The sequence below is a fragment of the Acomys minous genome (assembly GCF_964271855.1).
Source record: "Acomys minous genome assembly, chromosome: 11".
NCBI classification, from domain to species: Eukaryota; Metazoa; Chordata; class Mammalia; order Rodentia; family Muridae; genus Acomys; species Acomys minous.
The window spans coordinates 66,355,048-66,375,048 of NC_140492.1; the positions used below are offsets into that span (position 1 = coordinate 66,355,048).

The window sequence follows — 20,001 nt, forward strand, 5'->3', positions numbered from 1 at the left end:
ATGCATCTATAGCACTTACCATGTGCACTGCAGGAGAAACAATGAGGCATTTACCTCACTGCACTGTGTCATCCTTGATGGCAGTTAGCACATAAGCTTCACACTCCATTTCAGCAGCATGTCCTCCAAGGGCTTTTACAAATGAGCTGAAGAAGTGCCGGAAAATATTCACTGGATGTGTACATGCATTGATTTTTTTTTCAAGTTGAATGTCTAGAACCTAAGTCTAAAAAAGTCTAAAAACCTAACCTAAAAAATTTTGCATGGCCACAGGTCTCAAAATCTGTGAGAATATGTAGGGGGGCAGGCAGACAAGACAAGAGGAAAAGGCAGAGGGTAAATGTTGGGGATGATATTGGAGCATGGCTCTATGAAAAGCCTCACTTGAGAATTCAGAATTGCCACAGAAGACTGAGCATGGGCTTTTCCTGAGATCATGCTTATACACGATGGTTTCCCCCAAACAATCCTGACCCAGCTTCCTCATTTGTTGTTTTCTAATAAGAATACAACTCAATATTCTATCCAAAGGGAGAAGAAGAAGGTAGGGATGGGGGTGGGGGAGGAGGGAAGAGATAATATGAAAACTAAACACGAGACCCAATAGAAGACACTGTGAGACAGTTGTATGAATGGAAGCTCCCTTAACCTTCCAGTAAGTGGGGACGTAGACACAGAACAGATGCAGCCCTGCAATAGTAGAGTAGGTCACATGCAAAGCACATACTACCTGCAAGAACTTGGGGAAAGCATGGGATTCTAAAGCTAGACTCCTTTGCAAAGTAAGAACAGGAAATGTCTTAGATATTGCCCAGGGTTGTAGATGCATTTAAAAATGCCTTTAAAACGTGATGTCCTATATGAATATACATTACTTTTTACTACAAGGTGATTATTTATGTAGCTTAATGATCAGACCTTTCTTCATAAATATTTAGAAAGTTAAATATAAGAATGTAAATTAAGAGGGCTGGAGAGATGGCTCAGTGCTTAAGAGCACTAGCTGCTCTTCCAGAGGTCCTGAGATCAATTCCCAGCAACTATACGGTGGCTTACAACCATCTATAAAATGATGTTTGGCATGCAGGTGTACACGCAGATAGAGCATTCAAATATATTACATAAATAAATAAACCTTTAAAATAGAATGAAATTAAGTATGTAAGCTCAGTAGAGCCCTTAGTCTACTGTGGGTCTAAAGACTCAAGAGCAAAGGCACAGAGACAGAAAAAAAAAAAAAAAAAAAAAACGTATGACTAGAGAGGGACAGATGAAGTCCTAGCCACTAACATGCTCGGTCCACCTTCGGATGCCCACCAGAAAATTCTTCTATAACAATTAACCCTACATTACCCTGGGCTTGGCTATGTTTTACTAGGTATCTTGTTTTCCTTAGTGGATAAACTATTCTTAAATGATCTGCAAGACATACAAGGGAATGTGACACCCACATAGAAGAGAGCACTTCTGCTCTCACAATTAAATAAATCAGCCAAACCAAAACAACAACCATGATCTAGGTCAAACAGACTGACACAACCCAATGTCTTTTGCCTAACCGGCTCTTCCTCTCCATGTTGCTCTCTAAACCACACTCCAACATCTAAACATGGCCAAACCCTGCATCCAGTATGACAGTTTTAAAAAGTCTAAAATGTACTGGATCTTTATCGTTCAAGAATCAAGATTTGTCAAATTGAGTGACGTCTTCAATATTGAAGCAATTCTCTCTAGAAAAAGCAAGTTTTGTCCTTAGGGAATCATCCCTTGCATTCAGCTACTCTCCTTCCTCGCTCAGAATAGGAGGTCCTGTGACATAAGACACTCACAAACAGCACAGTCTGGTGACGTCTTCTGGGCTGAAGTTCAGGCACCTTGCTGTATTAGCAGACTTGTTCCACCAGCCCAAAGACATAATTTAGCCAAGTGAGGGATTCCTTCCCCTCTTTTACTTCATTTGGCAAGTGGCCTCTGCAGGCCTATCGTTCCTTCCTTAGCACAGTGGATTTATTGCACCCTTGTATTCTTCCAATGGTGTCTGCAGTTCTCGGAGTCTCAAGTTCAGTGAGCTCAGCCTTGGCCTGCAAAGGTCTCCCTGTGTCATCCTTAAGAGCATTTGCTCCAGGTCCATTTGCCAAGGGCATGGTAGCAGTTCCCTTCCTGGCACTTAAGTCTGCAAATATTCCAAAGGCTTCTCACAAAGAGATTTACTCTGTCAGTTGAAGCCCTATTTAAGCCCTACAGACACGTCCTAAGCTTAATGGACAATATACAACATTATAAACCTACCAAATAATCAGGTTAGAGGGAAAGTAGAATAGAATAAGAAGGTTCAACAGCCTCAGGTTCATGAACAATTTCTAACTGGACAAATGCCCACTTTCTACTTTTACAAATAAAGCTTTATTGGAACACAGCCACAACCATTCAATTACTTATTATCTACGGCTACTTTCTCATTCCAATGTCAAAATGAAGTAGAGAAAACATCACATCTCCCTAAAAGCCTGCATATAGCGACTGTTGGGACTTACAAAGAAAGCTTGCTGAGCTTGATCTAGTCCACAAAACTCATTTTACACACACACACACACACACACACACACACACACACACACCACACACTCTATTATCAAAAAGTCAAAACTGTTTTCAAAGCAAGATACCTTAAGTGGTATCAGAAATCTGGTGCACACACAGTAAGTACTAGTTCTGTCTAGTATTTGTCAGGGGTGCTATGTTCCTTTCAGATGGAATTGAGTTGCCATAACTGTTTTAAGACACAGCAGAACCTGAACATTTCCTTTTCCAAAAAGGTGAAGCAAGCAAACAAATAAATTTCAGTGCAACATTGTCTTAGGTAGTTTTCCATTGTCTTCACAGTTCAAAAACACAAAGGCTTCTGATCTTGCTAATTTTATAAACAAAAGGCCATCATGTATACCAGTGGACTGAAATCAGAGTATCTATAGAGCTGTTTTACTTCATGAGATTTCTGAAGAGAACCTGTTGCCTCACCTTACTCAGCCTCTAGAAGGGGCCCTCATTCCTTTGTAGGTGGCTCCCTCCCTCCATCTGCAAAGCCAGCAAACACCGGTTGCACTTTCTCTCATTGTGGCTCACTCTAAACACCTCTACGTTGGTTGCCTTCACTTACCTCTGAGGAGGTGAATATTGAGCTCACTCATAGGCTGCTTAGCAATCTGGACTCTGTTTAAATTATGAAGTCCTCTTTGCCCTGTAAGGAACCTATTCACAGGTTGCAGGCATCTAGATTAGGCACACTACACACACACACACACACACACACACACACACACACACACACACACACACACACACACACAGTGAACCACGGGAGAGCCAAGGCTGGAAAGATGGGAGAAAAGCAGACTTCCTTAGGCGGCCTCCAGCCAAGGCAGGAAGTAGCTAAAGCTCTCAGAACTTCCTAAGACACCCTTCCTATTTCAGGATATTTTTCTACATTTAGGTATTACTTAAACTTTCTACTTTCTTCTCTACACGTTGCTCCTCTCTGTGGGCATCTATAGTCTTGCTACCAAACTGAGGGAAAATCCAAGTAAGACGGCAAGCCGAAGAATGCGTTTCAGGAAGCAGAATGAGATTTTTCAGCTAGGCCACTTCTTGACTCTACCTGTGGGTGGCTTTTCTTTACACCACTGCATGGATTTAAAAAGAGTAAAGCTTCCAAAGAATTAGGAGGCTTCCCAGAGTAGGATGGTCCGCACCAGGAGCAGGGACTAAAGAGTCACTTGGTGGCTTGTAAGAAGCAGAAGTTAACAAATGGAATGACAGGCAGAATTTTACCTAACAGGTACATGAGGTACCTGTTGTGGGTAGGGGCAAGCACTGCAACTCTACCCGCCTCTTCAGATGTGCTACAACCGACTCTAGGAGATACAGACAATATGAGCCTGAGCCACTGTTATGCTGCAGCTGGAAATAGTAAAAAGTCTGTTTGGAAAAACCATAAAGAGTTTCGCAGAAACGCTGGCAATAGCGTATCAATACAGTGCGAGTGTTTCTGTTAAGAGCCTGGGTACTTCACAGACAGTAGATGGCTTGAGACAGTGAAAAGTGCCAGTAACTACAAGTAGTCAAGTCGGGGCGCGAGGAGGAGGAGGAATACCGCAAGGCAGATTACAGCTCTGTGAGTGCAGAGAACCTGCTTAATAGCTTTTAAAGACCCTTTCAACACCAGTGGTTTACGACTCCGTGACTCAAAGTGTGAGGGCCAATTAACAGCCAAGAGACTCAGACTTGTTTTCAACCTAAGCAGTCAGAAAATAGCCCCTGATGGTACGGCAAAGCAGTTAGCCTAACTGTACGAAGGCACCCATTGAGCACTGAACATAAAACACAATTCTCTGGGCAAGATCAGGCAGATGGCAACCAGGAACGTGTGCTGCCAGTGACTGAACCTCACCGTCTTACTGAAAATTAGACATCCAGTTGTCTTCTCCCAAGTGATGTCCTTCCTACCACTAGTCATAATTTTCCACACACCATCCCATCCCATAGTTTCAAGGGAGGGAAGGGGACTTTGGACCTTCGGAAATTCCCCCAGGAATCCCCTGAACTCGCCTCATGGAAACGGCTTACAGGAAGGTGTGGTCGGAGGAAGGCGTGAAGACGAGTGAGCACCTACTGACCTGGCCAACAGTGGCTGAGATGGAGGTTGAGGAACAACACACCCGAAATCGAGGTGTACACATCTCCATCCTTACAATAAAAAAAAAAAAAAAGAAAGAAAGAAAAATACCAAATTACCAAGATGGAAAATTCCCACCATAAGCAAGCAGACTGACCCAGAAGAGAAAAACAAGCTACAGAGTCACGAGAACCAACCACATATCCTCCTCCTAAGAAAACACACACACATTCCCACGCAGACTCTTTCCTTCTGAATAGAGCTAAAGGTACAGGAAATAGTTTGATAGAGACATTGTATTACCTAGACAAACCTGAACTGGATTATCTGTTTGTTTATTAGATTATGGCTTTAGGCTCATTGTTCCACGCTGAGAGCTCTTGACATGAGCCGACACACACATTCCTTGGAATGAAGGCTTTTGTGGTTGTATTTTATGGTGCTTAGGCTCTTGAAAAGGACTTGCGAAAGCAGCCACGCCAGAGGATTAAATCCAGTCTCTGGGGCCACCTCATTAGGAGGGTCTAGCTTATTTCACACAGCCTTAAATAGGACACATGAGCGTTTTTGCACCTAACACCGGCTTATTCCCTGTGGAATTTCTCATAGGAACCCCCACTTGCTGATCTTAGTCATGACCCAAACACCAGACCCTGGATGACAGTGAAGGGAGATGGAGGCAAGGTACTCTGGGAATGAGATGCTTTAATGCCTGTCCCTCCTCAAAGTGGGAAACACTGTCCTGGCATTTCTATCAGAACTTCAGGCAAAGACAATCTTACACAAACAAATACCAGAACATATCATCAACCACGCCTCCTGATAACAAACAAACAAACAAACAAACAAAAATCACAACGTTCAGTTACAGTCTACTTTGTTGACCTTTCTATTTTAATAGTGAAGGTTTTTTTTGTTTTGTTTTGTTTTGTTTTCAGTCTCAGAATGGATTGGAATTAGACTACAGTAGAGAATTCTTTTGACCACAGGGGTCCTAACATTAAAGGAGTCGCAGCAGCATTTTATCCCAAGCCAGCAGGGGTATAAATATGAGCAGAACACATTTCTAGAAACAGCACACCTAACAAAGCATCTGAACACCTGCGGCCTTTGTTTCTCTGATGTTTTAGGTATTGAGCTGTGTGGTGCCCTTAATCCGCTCAGTTATAAAACAGGCCTAAGTGTTGATCTCTCTGTGAGCCACTGACACATTGATCCTGCAGAGTTTTTTTTTCCCCCACTTTTGCCTATAATCAGTGAAACTGGAGTATTACAATGCTTTATTGATTATCAATAAAGGCAAACAGTGTTTGAACTAGGCTTAGAGAAAGCAGTAAGACACGCCTTAACACTACTTCCTCCTAGCCCATAATCTGCCTTTTATGGAATAATTTCTACCAGCATTGGGATGTTCTACACAGCCCAGCCATTTGCCGAGCAGAGTATTCTTTACCTAAAATACAGAGAGTGGATGAAACTAATTTTTAAATTCTACTTCGTTTTAATTAATATTAATTAAAATTCAGAAACATGGCTAGTAACTACCACATCAGGTGTCAGGGTACACAGGATAACTCACTCCATTTCCCACGGATCAAAATTAATGTTGGGAAAGTATGAAATTCAACTTCTCTTTTGGTCAAAACTTCAATATCAGATAGAATGTAGAAAGAAAAGCCCAAGACATGAGCGCATTCGTGAATTTCTTGTCATTTCAATAAATCTATGGCCAACAGGGAAAATAAGTCATCTGAACTATGATGCTGCTGACGTTAACAATAATGCTTATTTCAAAAGCTGTTTTAAGGAAACAGAAGATGCAGTATTTATAAAGAACTCGCAGAGTGAGTATAAAGAACGCATGCAGGTACTGTTTGATGGACATGTGAAAAGTTGCCTCATTAGTAATTCAAGAAAAGCCATCCCCATAAAATTAGCAGATTAAAATTACTAGGAGCATATGGTTAGATAGGTACTCTTATGGACTACTAATAGAATTATAAACTGGTGGCTTTAGTATAAAAACTTAGAAAAATGCATCCAATTACCGTCATATTGTATTTCTTGATAATTTCACAGATGAGAATCAATTTGAAATACTGGGTGGAAAAGAATAAAGGGCATGGTAGACAGAAAGATAGGATATGGACCCCAAGACTTTAAAATCTAAATAAGAAAATAAAAAGCTTGATATTGTTTGACTAGAAAGATGTGTGTTACGTAATGACGCAACTATTTATTTTCTAAAAATTTCTATATGAGGCAAGCAAAATTAAAGCTGGAATTTTTACATGCTGACTAAGTCACTTGGTGTGCAGAAGATGACTTCATCAAACTGTGGCAGTGAAACTGTCAACTGTCTCTTCGGTGATAGCTCCTTGACGGCACATAGGCCAGCTGCAAGCACAGGGGAGGGGACCGTGAGACAGAGCCATGAGAAACTGTCAACTAATCCAAATCCGGTACACAGAACTGGAGACTTCTCTTTAGCTCAAAAGAAGATCTCTGAAACTGGACACCAATGCATTTGACAGGAGGAAACGAGCAAGCCAGGGCACGACTCTACTGTGAAGTCCAGAACTAGGCTCGGTGTGAAATGCCGTCTCATCCCTGCTGTCCCTTTGGATAGGTAAGGTCCATATGACAAGTAGTCTAAAGTTTTCCCTTTTCACAACGCTGTCACTTGGATGTGAAATGTCACTACAGAATGAGTTTAGAACCCTTCCCCTCAGTTTATAGAGCAATTCTGGAGGCTCTGGGGCCATAAGGACCCGGGATCTGATTGATGGAAAACAGCTCTGTGGCATTCTAGCTGTATTTGCTTCAGGGCCTCTGGCATATGCTGCAGCCTCAGACTGAGCTGCATCACCTTCCAGACTCAATGGGCAGAAGCCTCCCTTGGACAGCATGCATCGGTCAAGATCAGGCTTTCCTCCCTTAAGCTGTTACATTACAGTGATTGGTCACAGTGACACAGAAGGAACTAAAATCCATAATTGCTTTTTTAAAGAATCAAAGTGCATCTGAGAGGATTATTTAAGAAAAGCACACTTCTACCAAAGCCTGGGAAAGTCAGAGCTAAATGGGAGGCGCACTGAACAGGGAGAATTGGGACCCAGCATAAAGTCTTCTCCCTTCCCAGGTGAACCATTCTGAATGGCAGAGTTCAGGAAGCATTTGTGAAGATGTGTTGTGAAAACAGGCAATCAGTGCTGTGCACTCACTGTCCGCTCTCTCTTGCTCTGTTACAAGCCCCTTACCTGAGTTTCCTTGGGTCCCTTCATTCCAAGAATATAAACTTTGGCCCTTTTGTAGGTAATTTGATTAAAAGCAAACACTTCCTGGGTAATTTGATTAAAAGCAAACACCTCCTGGGCTTACCACACAAAGACTCACTCCCCTAGACAGAAGAAATCGGAGAAATAGCCACGATGAAGTGTTGGGTATTTACACCTGTGCTTCTTTCTGTACCATAAGATGATTTAGAATTAAGACCAGAATTCTATTGTTGATACAAAAGGGTCACTAATGCTAATACAGTTTATTTGACTAAATATTTTAATTATATATAATACCTACAATAAACACAGACCAGGAGGTCACCTCACTCAACCAGAGAAGCCGCTTGGAATTAAAATTTTTGCTGTGTGACAGTCCCATACCCATGCCCCAAGCCAAAAGCCACAAGATCAATAAACGCCCTGCAAACGTGGTCACCCAACTCATTATTTATGGTTGAGGGAGGTGTTTTAGACACACCTCGTAAGGTTTCGGTTTTACAGCAGTGACTGTAAGGTATGGCATCTGTGATCAACTCCAGAATAATTCAGGAGGGAAGGAAAGGAACGGGGTGCAGATGACACGAGGTGGCTGTGAGGAGGAAGGGATGCTGTGGAGAGAAGAGGGACTTCCTGGCCTGACAGGAACATGGTCTGGCATAGCTTCCCTATGGCTCATGCTGACTGGAAGGAATAAGGGTACAGACAAGAGCACGAGCCTATCATGGCTGAAGACGATGGCGGAAGATACGAGGAAAGATATCTTAATGTAATTGCTCCAACAGCATTTGAATAGTTCCACAACCAAGTGTTAAAAGCAGAAGAGTATACATATTTTGAAGGTCGTGAAACAAGCCCCACTATCCTGACACTGAGAAACTTACGATCGATACATTTCTGAGTTAAAATGACACAGGCCTCACCTTGTTCCATGAGAGAAAGTAGACAGCTCTCGTCGCTAAAGCCAGCCCCAACCCAACTCCAATCTCTGGTGTAAATCGACAGATTTTTAATCTGTACTGAATCTTGCACATGTGTGGTGCTCAGCCCATTTCACGCCCCTTTTTCAATTTTCTCACCAGAATCTTAGAGAGGTGCCTAGTAGATGCAAAACTAATAGCTTCCCTATGGCTCATGCTGACTAGAAGCTGTTTACACTGGCAGTCTTGCTTGTGAATGCCCGAGGTAACTGTGCAAGTAAAATATTTGTATTTGCCTAAGGAAATGAACTAAAAATACAGCCTCTGCTGTTGCATAGACAGCTTGTAGTTTCATACCCAGTGTGCTGCACTTGACTACCATTGATGGTGTCATCATTGTCCGTACAGCATTAATCCAGTGTTCCAAACAGCTAAGGCGAACCGCCCAGAATTTAATTCACAGAGACCACCAGGAAGAGTTCAAGTGTTGAAGAACTGGCTAGCATGGCAGCATTTCCTGGTTGACCAATCGGAGAGAAGGGCAGGGCTGTCCCTCTTGGCAGGGAAGCATTACTTAGGCAAAATCGAGTATACTAATAACTTTTTCTCAAGATAGGTTCATACTTACACTGATCAAATGCCCCTACAAGACAGAAAGGTGGGTTTTGTTTGTTTTGTTTTCTTTTTATTTTCTCTGGGGGGCAAGGGGGGGAATAACACTCTTTAAAAAGTACTGTAGCTTACTGCATGGGAAGATGGAATGTTTGGAACAGGCATGTCATAGAACTAGAGAGGATCTCCGTCTCATAGAAAACACCTGCCATAGTCATCAAACACTTGTCAATCGCCGTGGGCAGTGTTGACTTGACTCACTGTTTAGCCTTCAGCACAGTAAAGGGAAGTCTGCTCAACTTTCCTGGATCACATCTAAGATGGCTCCATCCTTTTGAGGCTGTTACTCATGTACTGTTAGGTATCCCCAGGGAGGAAATGTCAAATTCTTCTTCCTAACATAGTTTTAGTTTGTTGTTGTTATTATGCATGTGACGTGTGGGCTCACATGTGTCCTGACACACATGCGGAGGACAGAGGGTGGCTCTGTAGAGTCAGCTCTCTCCTTCCACCATTACAAGGGTCCTGAGAGTTGAACACGGGTCGCCAGGCTTTTGAGGCAAACGACTTTACACTCAGGGCCACCTCGCCGGCCCAATCATGGTTTTCAAAGATGCATATCTGGATATAAAACTCTGCAACTGCTAAATCAACTCCTGCTGTAGATAGCAGGCTGCAGTCCCGCAGTTCCTACAGAGGTAACGCGACTACTGAAGTCGGTCACCTAATTTTCTGCAAGGACTGTCTTCTCTCACTCATTTCTAAACAAGAGATTCAGGAAGTGAGTGACTGTCACATCCTCCCAGTGGCAAAAATCTTCCTGCCTCTGCCTTATAAGCAGTGGGACGGCAGGCATCAACGAATCAGTCAGTTGAACCAACAGTAGTTTCATAAAAGTTATTCACCTGGGCACGTGTAGCTTCTACTTCCCATGGACATTGAAACCGGCCTCCTGAGGAACAAGGGGTCGGCCCGGAAGATACCTCTATCCTCCCGCCTTGTCAGTTCCCATGATATTGGTTCTATTATGACATCCCCAAATTGCTAGTGGTGGTTTTATAATTCCATTAAGATCCGAATTAAATAAATTATCTTTATAAAGTCAAAAACAGAAGCCACCCACATAGACAATGTAATACCTAAGTGATCAGTACAACTGTATTCTACTTATTTAATCCTAAAACCCTGACTCTAGCGCAGCTCGGATCTTGCAAAGACAAACATTAAAATAGGGATTGACAATTTACTCATAAAAGGAGTGCTTCTCCCAACTGCCCAGACCTAAGACACGTTGTTCTACCAATAGCTTTGCATAAATAGCATCCAGGACATGCATGGACATACGTAGGACAAACAGTTACACAGTTTTTATATACAGTACGTAAAAATCAAAATGCTTCCAGATAATACACATGATTTCAGCCGTGAGAAGGAATTAGTGATTAGCTTTTCTCAAATTGTAATTTCAAAAGTGAATACTAAAAATTATGAAAGTGATAGCGCATGTGTCAAAGAGATGCATTGGGATTCTGTCGTGCAAACACTGAAGAACGTACAACTTACAGCAATAATTGATAATGCCCTGGCAGTCCCTGCTCACCTACAGTACAGCAGCGACAGTTCAAAGCACAGGCTTGGAGCCAGCCTGGCTGTCAGCTGGTCAACGCATGGCCTCGGTCAAGCTCTGGAACATCATTGGGCCTCACTTTCCTCGCGTATAAAAGGTGCATAGTAAGGGAACTTGCTCCAACAAATTTTTATAGGAAATAAGGCAAACACCTCACACACACAGAGAGACATATATGCATACATACATACACAAATGGGTACACACATACACTCATACACACACCCTAGGTTATATTAAGCCTTAAGAGTTAAACTCTAAGCCTATTTCTTCTCTTGTTTCTATAACACTACCTCAAGAATAAACACACTGAACAGCAAAAAAAAAAAAAAAAATGTCATATATGGAGCAAATATGATTTCTCAGGTAAAAAATGAGAATTGCAATATATAGGGCTATTTACTGTATTTGTGTAAAAAAAATAAAATAAATAAAAAAGGTACTAAAAGAGTCCTGTATCCTCATGCCCAGAATGCTAGGGGGAAACATAACAGGAGTACCCATAACAGACAATCCAAGTGCAGAGAAATTATCTTTCAGTTCAGCACTCAGGGGAGGCTTATCTGGGAACTACCCGGATAAACAGTATAGACCAGGTATGTGGAAGCAGAAACACTGAAATGATATTGGATGCAGAGGGGCTCTAAGTGAAAAGATGAGGACAGGAGTGATGGTGTCTCTTTGAGAACAAGTCACGGTCTAATCCTACCAGGAGAATTGCTGGAGAGTGGCGGGACTGGAAACGAAAGCAGCAGCGTGTACAAATGATGGGCCCCAGGTTCCTGGCAGAATTAGGATTTCTTTCCAAAACCACCGCAGATTCATTTTCAGGATGAAGTAAATATTGTACATGAACACAGAGTTTAGGGCCTGGAGAAATGGCTCACTGGGCAAGAGGGCCTGCTGCCCAGGCATGAGCACATCAAATCCCAGCTCCTCTGTAAGAAGGTAGGCATGGTGACACACACTGTAACTCCAGCACTGAGGAAGACAGACGTGAACTCAAGAGCTCATGGACAGATAGAGACAGAGAAGCAGGAGACAATTCTTATGTGCCCAAATTGATGGCCCCAACTAAGGAAGAGTCTTAAGTAATGGACATTAAAGTTCAAAGAGAACTGAACTGTGTAGGAAATAGTACAGAACTGAGGTGTAAGACATTTAACGAGTGAAAAAGAAATGGCCAAACAGGTCGTTCCTGGGACACAGATCAACTCCCTCTAGATGAAAGAAAAAAAAAAAAAGTTATTCTCAATCCATGTTTTAACTGCTACTCGGGGCTGTGATCCTTCAACCTTCAGAAAGCGAGGGGGTAACAAAGAAATCTCCACAGAAGACCCTGCTGGTGGGGCAAACGGCAGGCATTAATGATCAAATTCTGTGTTCAGTAGTCAGGAGAACATAGAAAGCAGCAAGCACAACCTGTTCGTCTCTTTCCTTTTTTATATCTCTCACTTTGAGAAGGAGAGATGGTTCTACTGTCCCTTAATAGCAAATTGTAAAAAACAAAAACAAACAAACAAAAAACTGCTAAGCATCTTAGGTGGCAATATTGAGTAAGCGGACAGCAGCCTGCCAGGTAGCAAGTGAAGATTTTTCTGACAAGGAGAAGAAATGGAGGCAGGAGAGTTTAGTCAGCCTCTTCATAACGTATACTTCTTAGTTGAGTGTGTGCGGACCTGCCCTAAATGTAGTTAGTACCTTATAGTGGTAGCTCCGATGAAAAAGCATGGAAGAGTGACATTTTGCTTTCTGCCCACTACACCTCAGTCTCACTGGTAACAATTCATCTATCCTGCTGCGGTGGCACTCCTTCAAAAGTATTAGAAACAGCGTCTTCAGCACTCCAACACAGACTGGAGACCAGCAGCCCTCCACCAATCCTCTGGCCCTTCATCATCAGGTTAGCATTGCTGACACAGCCAGTCTCACAGCCCTTTTTATTAATATGTACATCCAACTGTGTGTGTGTGTGTCATACATTACATAATATATATATATATATATATATATATATACACACACACATATATATTAATGATCAAATTCTGTGTTCAGTAGTCAGGAGAACATAGAAAGCAGCAAGCACAACCTGTTCGTCTCTTTCCTTTTTTATATCTCTCACTTTGAGAAGGAGAGATGGTTCTACTGTCCCTTAATAGCAAATTGTAAAAAACAAAAACAAGCAAACAAAAATATATATGAGAACATATTTATCCATGCAATTTGTTCTGTTCCTTTAGGGAACCTTCACCAACCCACTACTACTTTAACTTTCCCAGCCTATGACCTGCAATACCCTTAGCATACACCTTCGTCCAACAGGCACATACAGCAGCCAGCAACCAGTTCTACACACCACAGCCACTCTCTTTTGTCTCTGTGGCAAGGGCTATGGTCTATAATTACATGTTTGCATGAGGATTCAATCCCCTATGTTCCCAACTAAATTAAAAGCTCCATAAAATCAAAGGCCATGTTTATTTTGCTCACAACCATGTTCCCAGGTTCCTGAAAAAGTTCCCAGGATGACTGTCACACAGAAAATACTGAAATAAAAGTAACAAAGTGATTAAAGAAGGACCCTTCAGGAGTGTCAGCAAAGCGACATTATTGTCAAAGGAATTGGTCCCTAGCCCCCAAATCTGCTGAGAGGTCGCATGATTCTCTATATGCTAAACAGCGGATTTGACTAGAAATGGATGTTGTGCCCATCACTGTGAGACACTGAGTCAGCTCTTCTCATATAGAAACAGAAGCCAGAACTGGAAACTACCACTCTCCATATCATATTAGCAAGAATGACAATACCACATGGTAGCCCATGATGGGGTACCAGGACGAAACAAGACATGTAAGCTGCAGTAGGGTATGTTGACCCTAAAGTAGCCTGCAAGTAAAACAATTTGGCAGAAGATGCTAAGACGGAGTATTAGGCACAAGATACCTAACTACACAGTTTCCAACCATGGCCTAAGACTGCCAGTCCTTAAGTGTATTGTATAAAGATGTTCAAGCCAGCCGTGTAGACAGGGCCAAGGAGTTAGAAATATCTGCCTAAACCACTTTGAGGTTTATCAGTGGAAAATAAATCATGAAACACAGTGGCCATTTGTGATGGGATGCTAGGCATCGTTGGGTGCAGTAAACCTCTAGTGGGGCTGCACCGTGAATAGATCATTAGAAGGCTGGAGTCCTGCAGACAGAAGCCCATTAATATGCTTGTTTAAAGTCATTAGGGAGCGTGGAGCAGTGGCTCCTGTTGTGTGGACAGTGAGTGAGGCAGAGCCCCTGCTGAGCTCCTGACCCGCCTGTTTTCATCAAGCCTCATTGGTGTCTAAACATATCTTGCACTTATTTGATCAGTTTGTAAGTTTACATTAATGTTTTCACATTATCAAGATAATATTAATATCTTAGATCTATTCAAATTAAACAAGTCAAACAAATATTATAAATCCTCCCAAATGTTATTTTCTATGTGTTACGGTTAAATAATACCAGTATTACTCTACTGGATGCAAGAACAGTCTTCACTAAATAAGCAGAGTACACAAAGTGAGAAATTGGCAGGTCCAGGTTGACAACATGGTAAATAAGATGCGTGAGCAAAAGGGTTCAAAATAGGCAAGTGAGCCAGAACATGCCTGACTGATCGCGAATCCCGACACAGCCTCTCAGTCACCAAACAGCTCGCATTCTCTTGCCCCATACGGCCTATCTACCAATTAGAAGATTCTCAGAGTTTGCCCCGAGGATAACTCTACATGAATACATTTAAAAGGTATAAAATAAACCTGAAAGTTCAGACTGTGGCTGATAAACGGTTGCTATGTTACTTTAAATAGCACACTACGTATTTCTATAGAGTCCTACATGCATAAAGACTCTCCTAAACACCCTGGAGAAGAAGCTGATAAGCTAGAAAGAAAACCAAAATAATGAGTAAGGATGAGGCAATAAAAAACGATGAAGGAAAACTAAAGCACAAAAGATCAACAGTGCTAAAGCCATATATGTAACTCAGCCAGCAGAGGAAGCAGAGGGTTCAGACCCCCCAAGTATGGGAGGAAACAGCACCAAGCCCTGCCTTCTCAGGGCCACAGAGCTCCTGGCAGCCCCACCATCGCTCCCACAACACCTTTCACATTTCCCTTCAGTGTCACCTCCACTGAAAAGACAGGGTGAAATGACACTCAGAAGAGGAGAGTGTGTCCACGTTTCCAAACTGCTTAAAGAAAGACTCAGCTTGCAGCCAGCACTACCAGTCCTGTGAGCTTTTTATAACATCCTTTAAAGATTCCAGCCCCAAAGGCTAATCCCTTGACATTCTCGTTGGGACTCTAAATGGGCTTATAAACTCAGCCGGTTCATAACGTTGAATCTTCTGAGCATTACATAAGCCCTTGGGTCATTCAGTCTCAGGAATCGTCTATGCTCCACAGGATGGAGGTGATAGCCAACACAACACTGCACATGCAGTAGCAGCCTTGGTGACTCACCAGCAAGATAAGCATTCTCTCTACACTCTCTGGACATGGCAGCCAAGAGAGCTCATTCCTGCTTCAGACCTTATGTTCTTCCATAAAATCATATGCTTCTCAGATCTGGCTACACAGGCTGTGATGGAAAACGTTATAAAGTACTGATGGTGGGCAAACCCTCTGTTTGCCACAGAAACCAGATGTGTGAGGTCTGGCCGTTCTATATAAACACAGGCAAGCTACTGCCATGGTCGATCCACAGGGATTCTAAGGTTCTATGCACCATACATCAATGATGGACCACTCAGTTTCCATGTTGGTCTTTCGGGGGGTAACTGGGGTGCTCATGCTGCTCTCTGGCTATGGAGTCAAATCAGGCTCCTTCCAGCTCTAAGACTTAGGACAGGCACTTCAATGGAGACAGCCACCAAGGGAGAGGGGGCACCTCTTCCTCAAGCCCCTGCTCCCTGGAAGACAACTATGACAAATGGCGAACAGCAGGTATTAAGCAGTGAATGCAGCATTTCTAGAAAGCTGGAAAGCAAGACTGGGGTTTAAAAGAACATAGAGAAAAGACAAAAGGAAACAAACGAACAAACATTCATCGCTCCCACCTTCCCAGTCTTCTCACTGCCATGTTGAAAACAAAGATAGTATCAGCTCCAGGGGTTAGAAAGAAGATAGAAGCAGTAGAAGCAGAAGGGAGGCCTAGAGACCATCAAGGCCTGGGGGACATCACATGCCATCTGACAGAACCTGGAGGAGATACAGTGTTTTACTCTATCAGCCCAAATTGAAGGAAATCTAAGGAAAACCAGAGAAGGGATAGATTACGTTTAATTAAATGTAAAATGGAAACAGTAACAATAAGAAAAGTCAGAAGAGTTTGAGATCGCATTGTAAAACCAACCACACAGAAGCTAAAGGGAGATGGCATTATAATGCTGCTTTTCAAAAGAAACAAAGACAACAAACTGAAGATGACCAACAGTTTGATTCATGCCTTGGGCATGAGGCCTCGCCAGCAAGGTGTGGACGGCAGCCTAAAGGGAAAACTAAAAGCCGCCTGCTACTTTTGCTGGTTCACAAGGGCCATGTGAGACTGAGTAACAAAAAGAAGTGGACACTGCACGTTAAGTTCAAATGATAGACGACGCCCACGTGAGTACTTGAAAGCCACTGCCAGTCATTTCAGCATCGGCCCACGCTGAGCTCAGCATTATGAACAAAGCTTCCCTGACATTACTAATCACAATGCATATACACAAAACGCGCCTTTTCTGCTACAAAGCAAAAAGTATTGGGCAGAAGAGGGCTGAAAGTGTCCCCTTCTCTGCCCAATGAGACGTGGAAGACAGGAAGTAGTCCATCAGGAAAGAAGGCTTAAAGAGTGAGATAATTGATTAAAAAAAAAAAAATCTCTGCACGTGTTCTCTAGCACAAATCGCTAGGGTTCTTCATCTCTTTAAACGGGTGTCGGGAGAAGAAGGGAAAAGCGAGAGGGGGAAGGGTTTAACTATATTTTCTTTTGTGCATTGTTCCTTTATAGGCTGCTCCACCCACTTAGAATATAAAGGAGGTCAAAGATCTTGAGCCTGACTTATTCTCAAAACAAAAATAAGGCCTAGCACACGGCAGCCTCTCAAACATTGTTTGAATGGATGGATGCATGATTCTTCACTGAAGTGCAGCTTGCATCTTTTTTATCTTTTCTTAAAATCCTGAGGACATGCTAATTAAGTTTTATAATAGACATATTTCCCTATTTAACATATAATCAAAGAACTAGAAATAACTTTCTGTTCTCAAATTTAGATGTTCAATGCATATATTAAAGTTGCAAGGCTGTTTGCTTTCTAATTATGTCCTCTCAACACATATATAGATATAAAGCCACACACACAATGGATCATTTATATTGTGAAGAATACAACTCAATCATAAAAAGGTTTTAAAGAACAAAACTACAGCATGCTTGTAGATTCATGTACTGCAATTAGTTAGTTTTACTCTTTGAAATAAAGGGGGAAAGATCTGAAGTCCAATGATAAAATTTCCAGGTTGGAACATTTCAATAAAGGAAGAAAAGACAAAGGTGCCAAACAGGTTTGAAGCAGACCTGTAGTGTGTTTGAAAATTATGCAGCTGTACCTAAAGTGTTACACTCATGCCGATGAAATTAGGAGCATGGCCTCCCTTGCTGAGTGAGCTGATTGAAAGCTCTGGTGTGAGCCATTTCCTTCCAGGCCCTGGAGAAAAGGAAAGGTGGGAAAGGTACTCTGTTAATGAAAACGCATTACACGAACACTGAAGTTGAGTCAGAGCGACTGGGAAGTTCAGACTGTGATTGCATCGCAGCTCTTTCCTGTCCTGTGTACATTAGAGCTACAATGCTTCTTTCCATCTTAGAGGCTGAGGGGGATTGACACACTGATAAGATTCAGCACTGTTCATTAGGAATGCCAGGAAAAGTACTGCTGAAGCTTCAGAAGTCAAAATAGAAAAAGAAAGAAAGAGAGGAAAAGAAATTTAAAAACAAAAAGTGCAAGCCATCCAATGCCCCTCCAATTTCTCTCAGCCAAAGTGAGATAATCCCAGCCCTTCAAACTTGTTCAACATTTCAAATTCACAACCATCTTTTATCTAATGTACTCTTGGGAGGGGAGAAATTTTCCCATCTGCATGGAGAAACTTAGGGTAGATAGGTTTTTATAAGGTAGGTCCATGAAGCCTGCCAAAGATGGAGACAGGCCTTGGTGGCTCGCCAGGAATGTATTCATTGTAACTGCAGCAGTGACATACACTACGTTCACTTTGGATGTATTATATTCAGTCACTCACAGGAATATTTGCCTTTGCTGAAGATATGGCAAACTGAGCAATTAAATGAGGTCTGAGTTTATAGCTTCTTTCTCTTCTGGAAACTTTCCTGCATTTCTAGAATTTCTTTCCTTTCTGGAAAGTTTCCTGTGTTTCTTTCTATATACCAATAAGCCATAAAATGATGGGAAACTGAGTTCTGAGAGGAAAGTTCACAAATACTCCATCAATGATTTTTCTTTTCAACTCTTTCATGTCTTGAAGCAAACGAGCAACTTCTAGGCCTAGAACATTTCCCATTCACTCCAAAATGGCTTTTAAACAGGTAGACAGAAACTTCTCACACCTGTAGCTTTCTTCAGCCTCAGCCTCCTGGTCCTGAAGTTACCTGGGCTTAACCATAACTAGCTCCTCCAACTCCTAAGCAAGAAGACCCTAAAGCCAGTAAGAACTCTGTCATCTTGCCCAGGATGGTTCTACTTTTAGAGAGAGCTGGGGAACATCCTCAGAACAGAATGCCAGGCACAGTGATAGAACATGTACTAGGACAAATTGAAATTGTTTGAGTCTTAAGTCTAGAAAATTCTTTATAATAAAGACAAACAGGGTCGCTGGAGATGGCCCAGCGGTTAAGAACACTGGCCGTTCTGCCTAAGGACCCACGTTTTGTTCCCAGCATTCACGTGGCAGCTTACAGCCATCTGAATCTCCAGTTCCAAGAGATCTAACACCAAAACACTCTGCTGGCCTCCAAGTAAAGGCACACATGTGGTTCACAGACATACATGTAGGCACAAATTCTGTACAGAGAATAAAAAAAATTTTTAAAGACTGATCTGGGCTGGAGAGATGGCTCAGCAGTTAAGAGCACTGACTACTCTTCCAGAGGTCCTGAGTTCAGTTCCCAGCAACCACATGGTGGCTCACAACCATCTGTAATGAGATTTAGTGCTTTATTCTAGCCTGCAGGTGTACATGCAGGCAGAGCACTGTATACATAATAAATAAGTGTTTTTTTAAAAAAAGATTGAACTGACAGTCAAATAATACTATGAACAAACAAATGTCAAGAAAACTTGTTTCAGGAATAGCTGAGGCCACACCTCACTCAGTTGCATGCCACAGATTTGAGAGGGTATCTTTTTACCCAGGCTACTGACATGCCATGGTAATATGCATGGAATATCATTGTTAAAAACCATTGCCAAGTATTCAAATTTTAGCCAGAAAAGGGAGCTAGTGGTGTAGGCGGTCGAAAGAAGATGTTACAGACACATTTTCTGGTGGAAGAGGCACAGATAACCTTCACATCTGGCATCACACCGACTCCCTGAGACTGGACATCACCAATCCCAGCTCTCACTGTCCCTGGGTTCAACAACACTTCCACACTTATTGACTCACTCCCTACCACCATTCCTATCAATAGAAAAGCTATTTATGAAGGTGCAGAAGAAGTGCATCTCGGAGGAGGGGGGTGTCCTTCTAATGTCTCCTAAGAAGAGTGGCATCTTCTCTGTTTGTTCTTCCCAAGAGAGGTTGCCTAGATTCTGTCTTTTAGATAATCCCAGGAAATATTCAGGCTTTG

General features: G+C 42.3%; 1 protein-coding gene across 15 annotated transcripts in view; it reads right to left on the reverse strand.

Annotated features, from left to right (window-relative positions):
- The window catches only part of LPP (LIM domain containing preferred translocation partner in lipoma), a 604,427-nt gene that overhangs the window by 354,286 nt on the left and 230,140 nt on the right, over positions 1-20,001 (reverse strand). Inside the window, exon 1 of one of the 15 annotated variants that reach the window (XM_084802405.1) lies at positions 20-143. The exons of the other annotated variants lie outside the window; for them this stretch is intronic. Coding sequence (XP_084658531.1) covers positions 20-50 — 31 coding nt within the window. The 5' untranslated portion in view covers positions 51-143. Of the gene's footprint in view, positions 1-19; positions 144-20,001 lie in introns of those variants that run through there. 15 annotated transcript variants of the gene reach the window in all.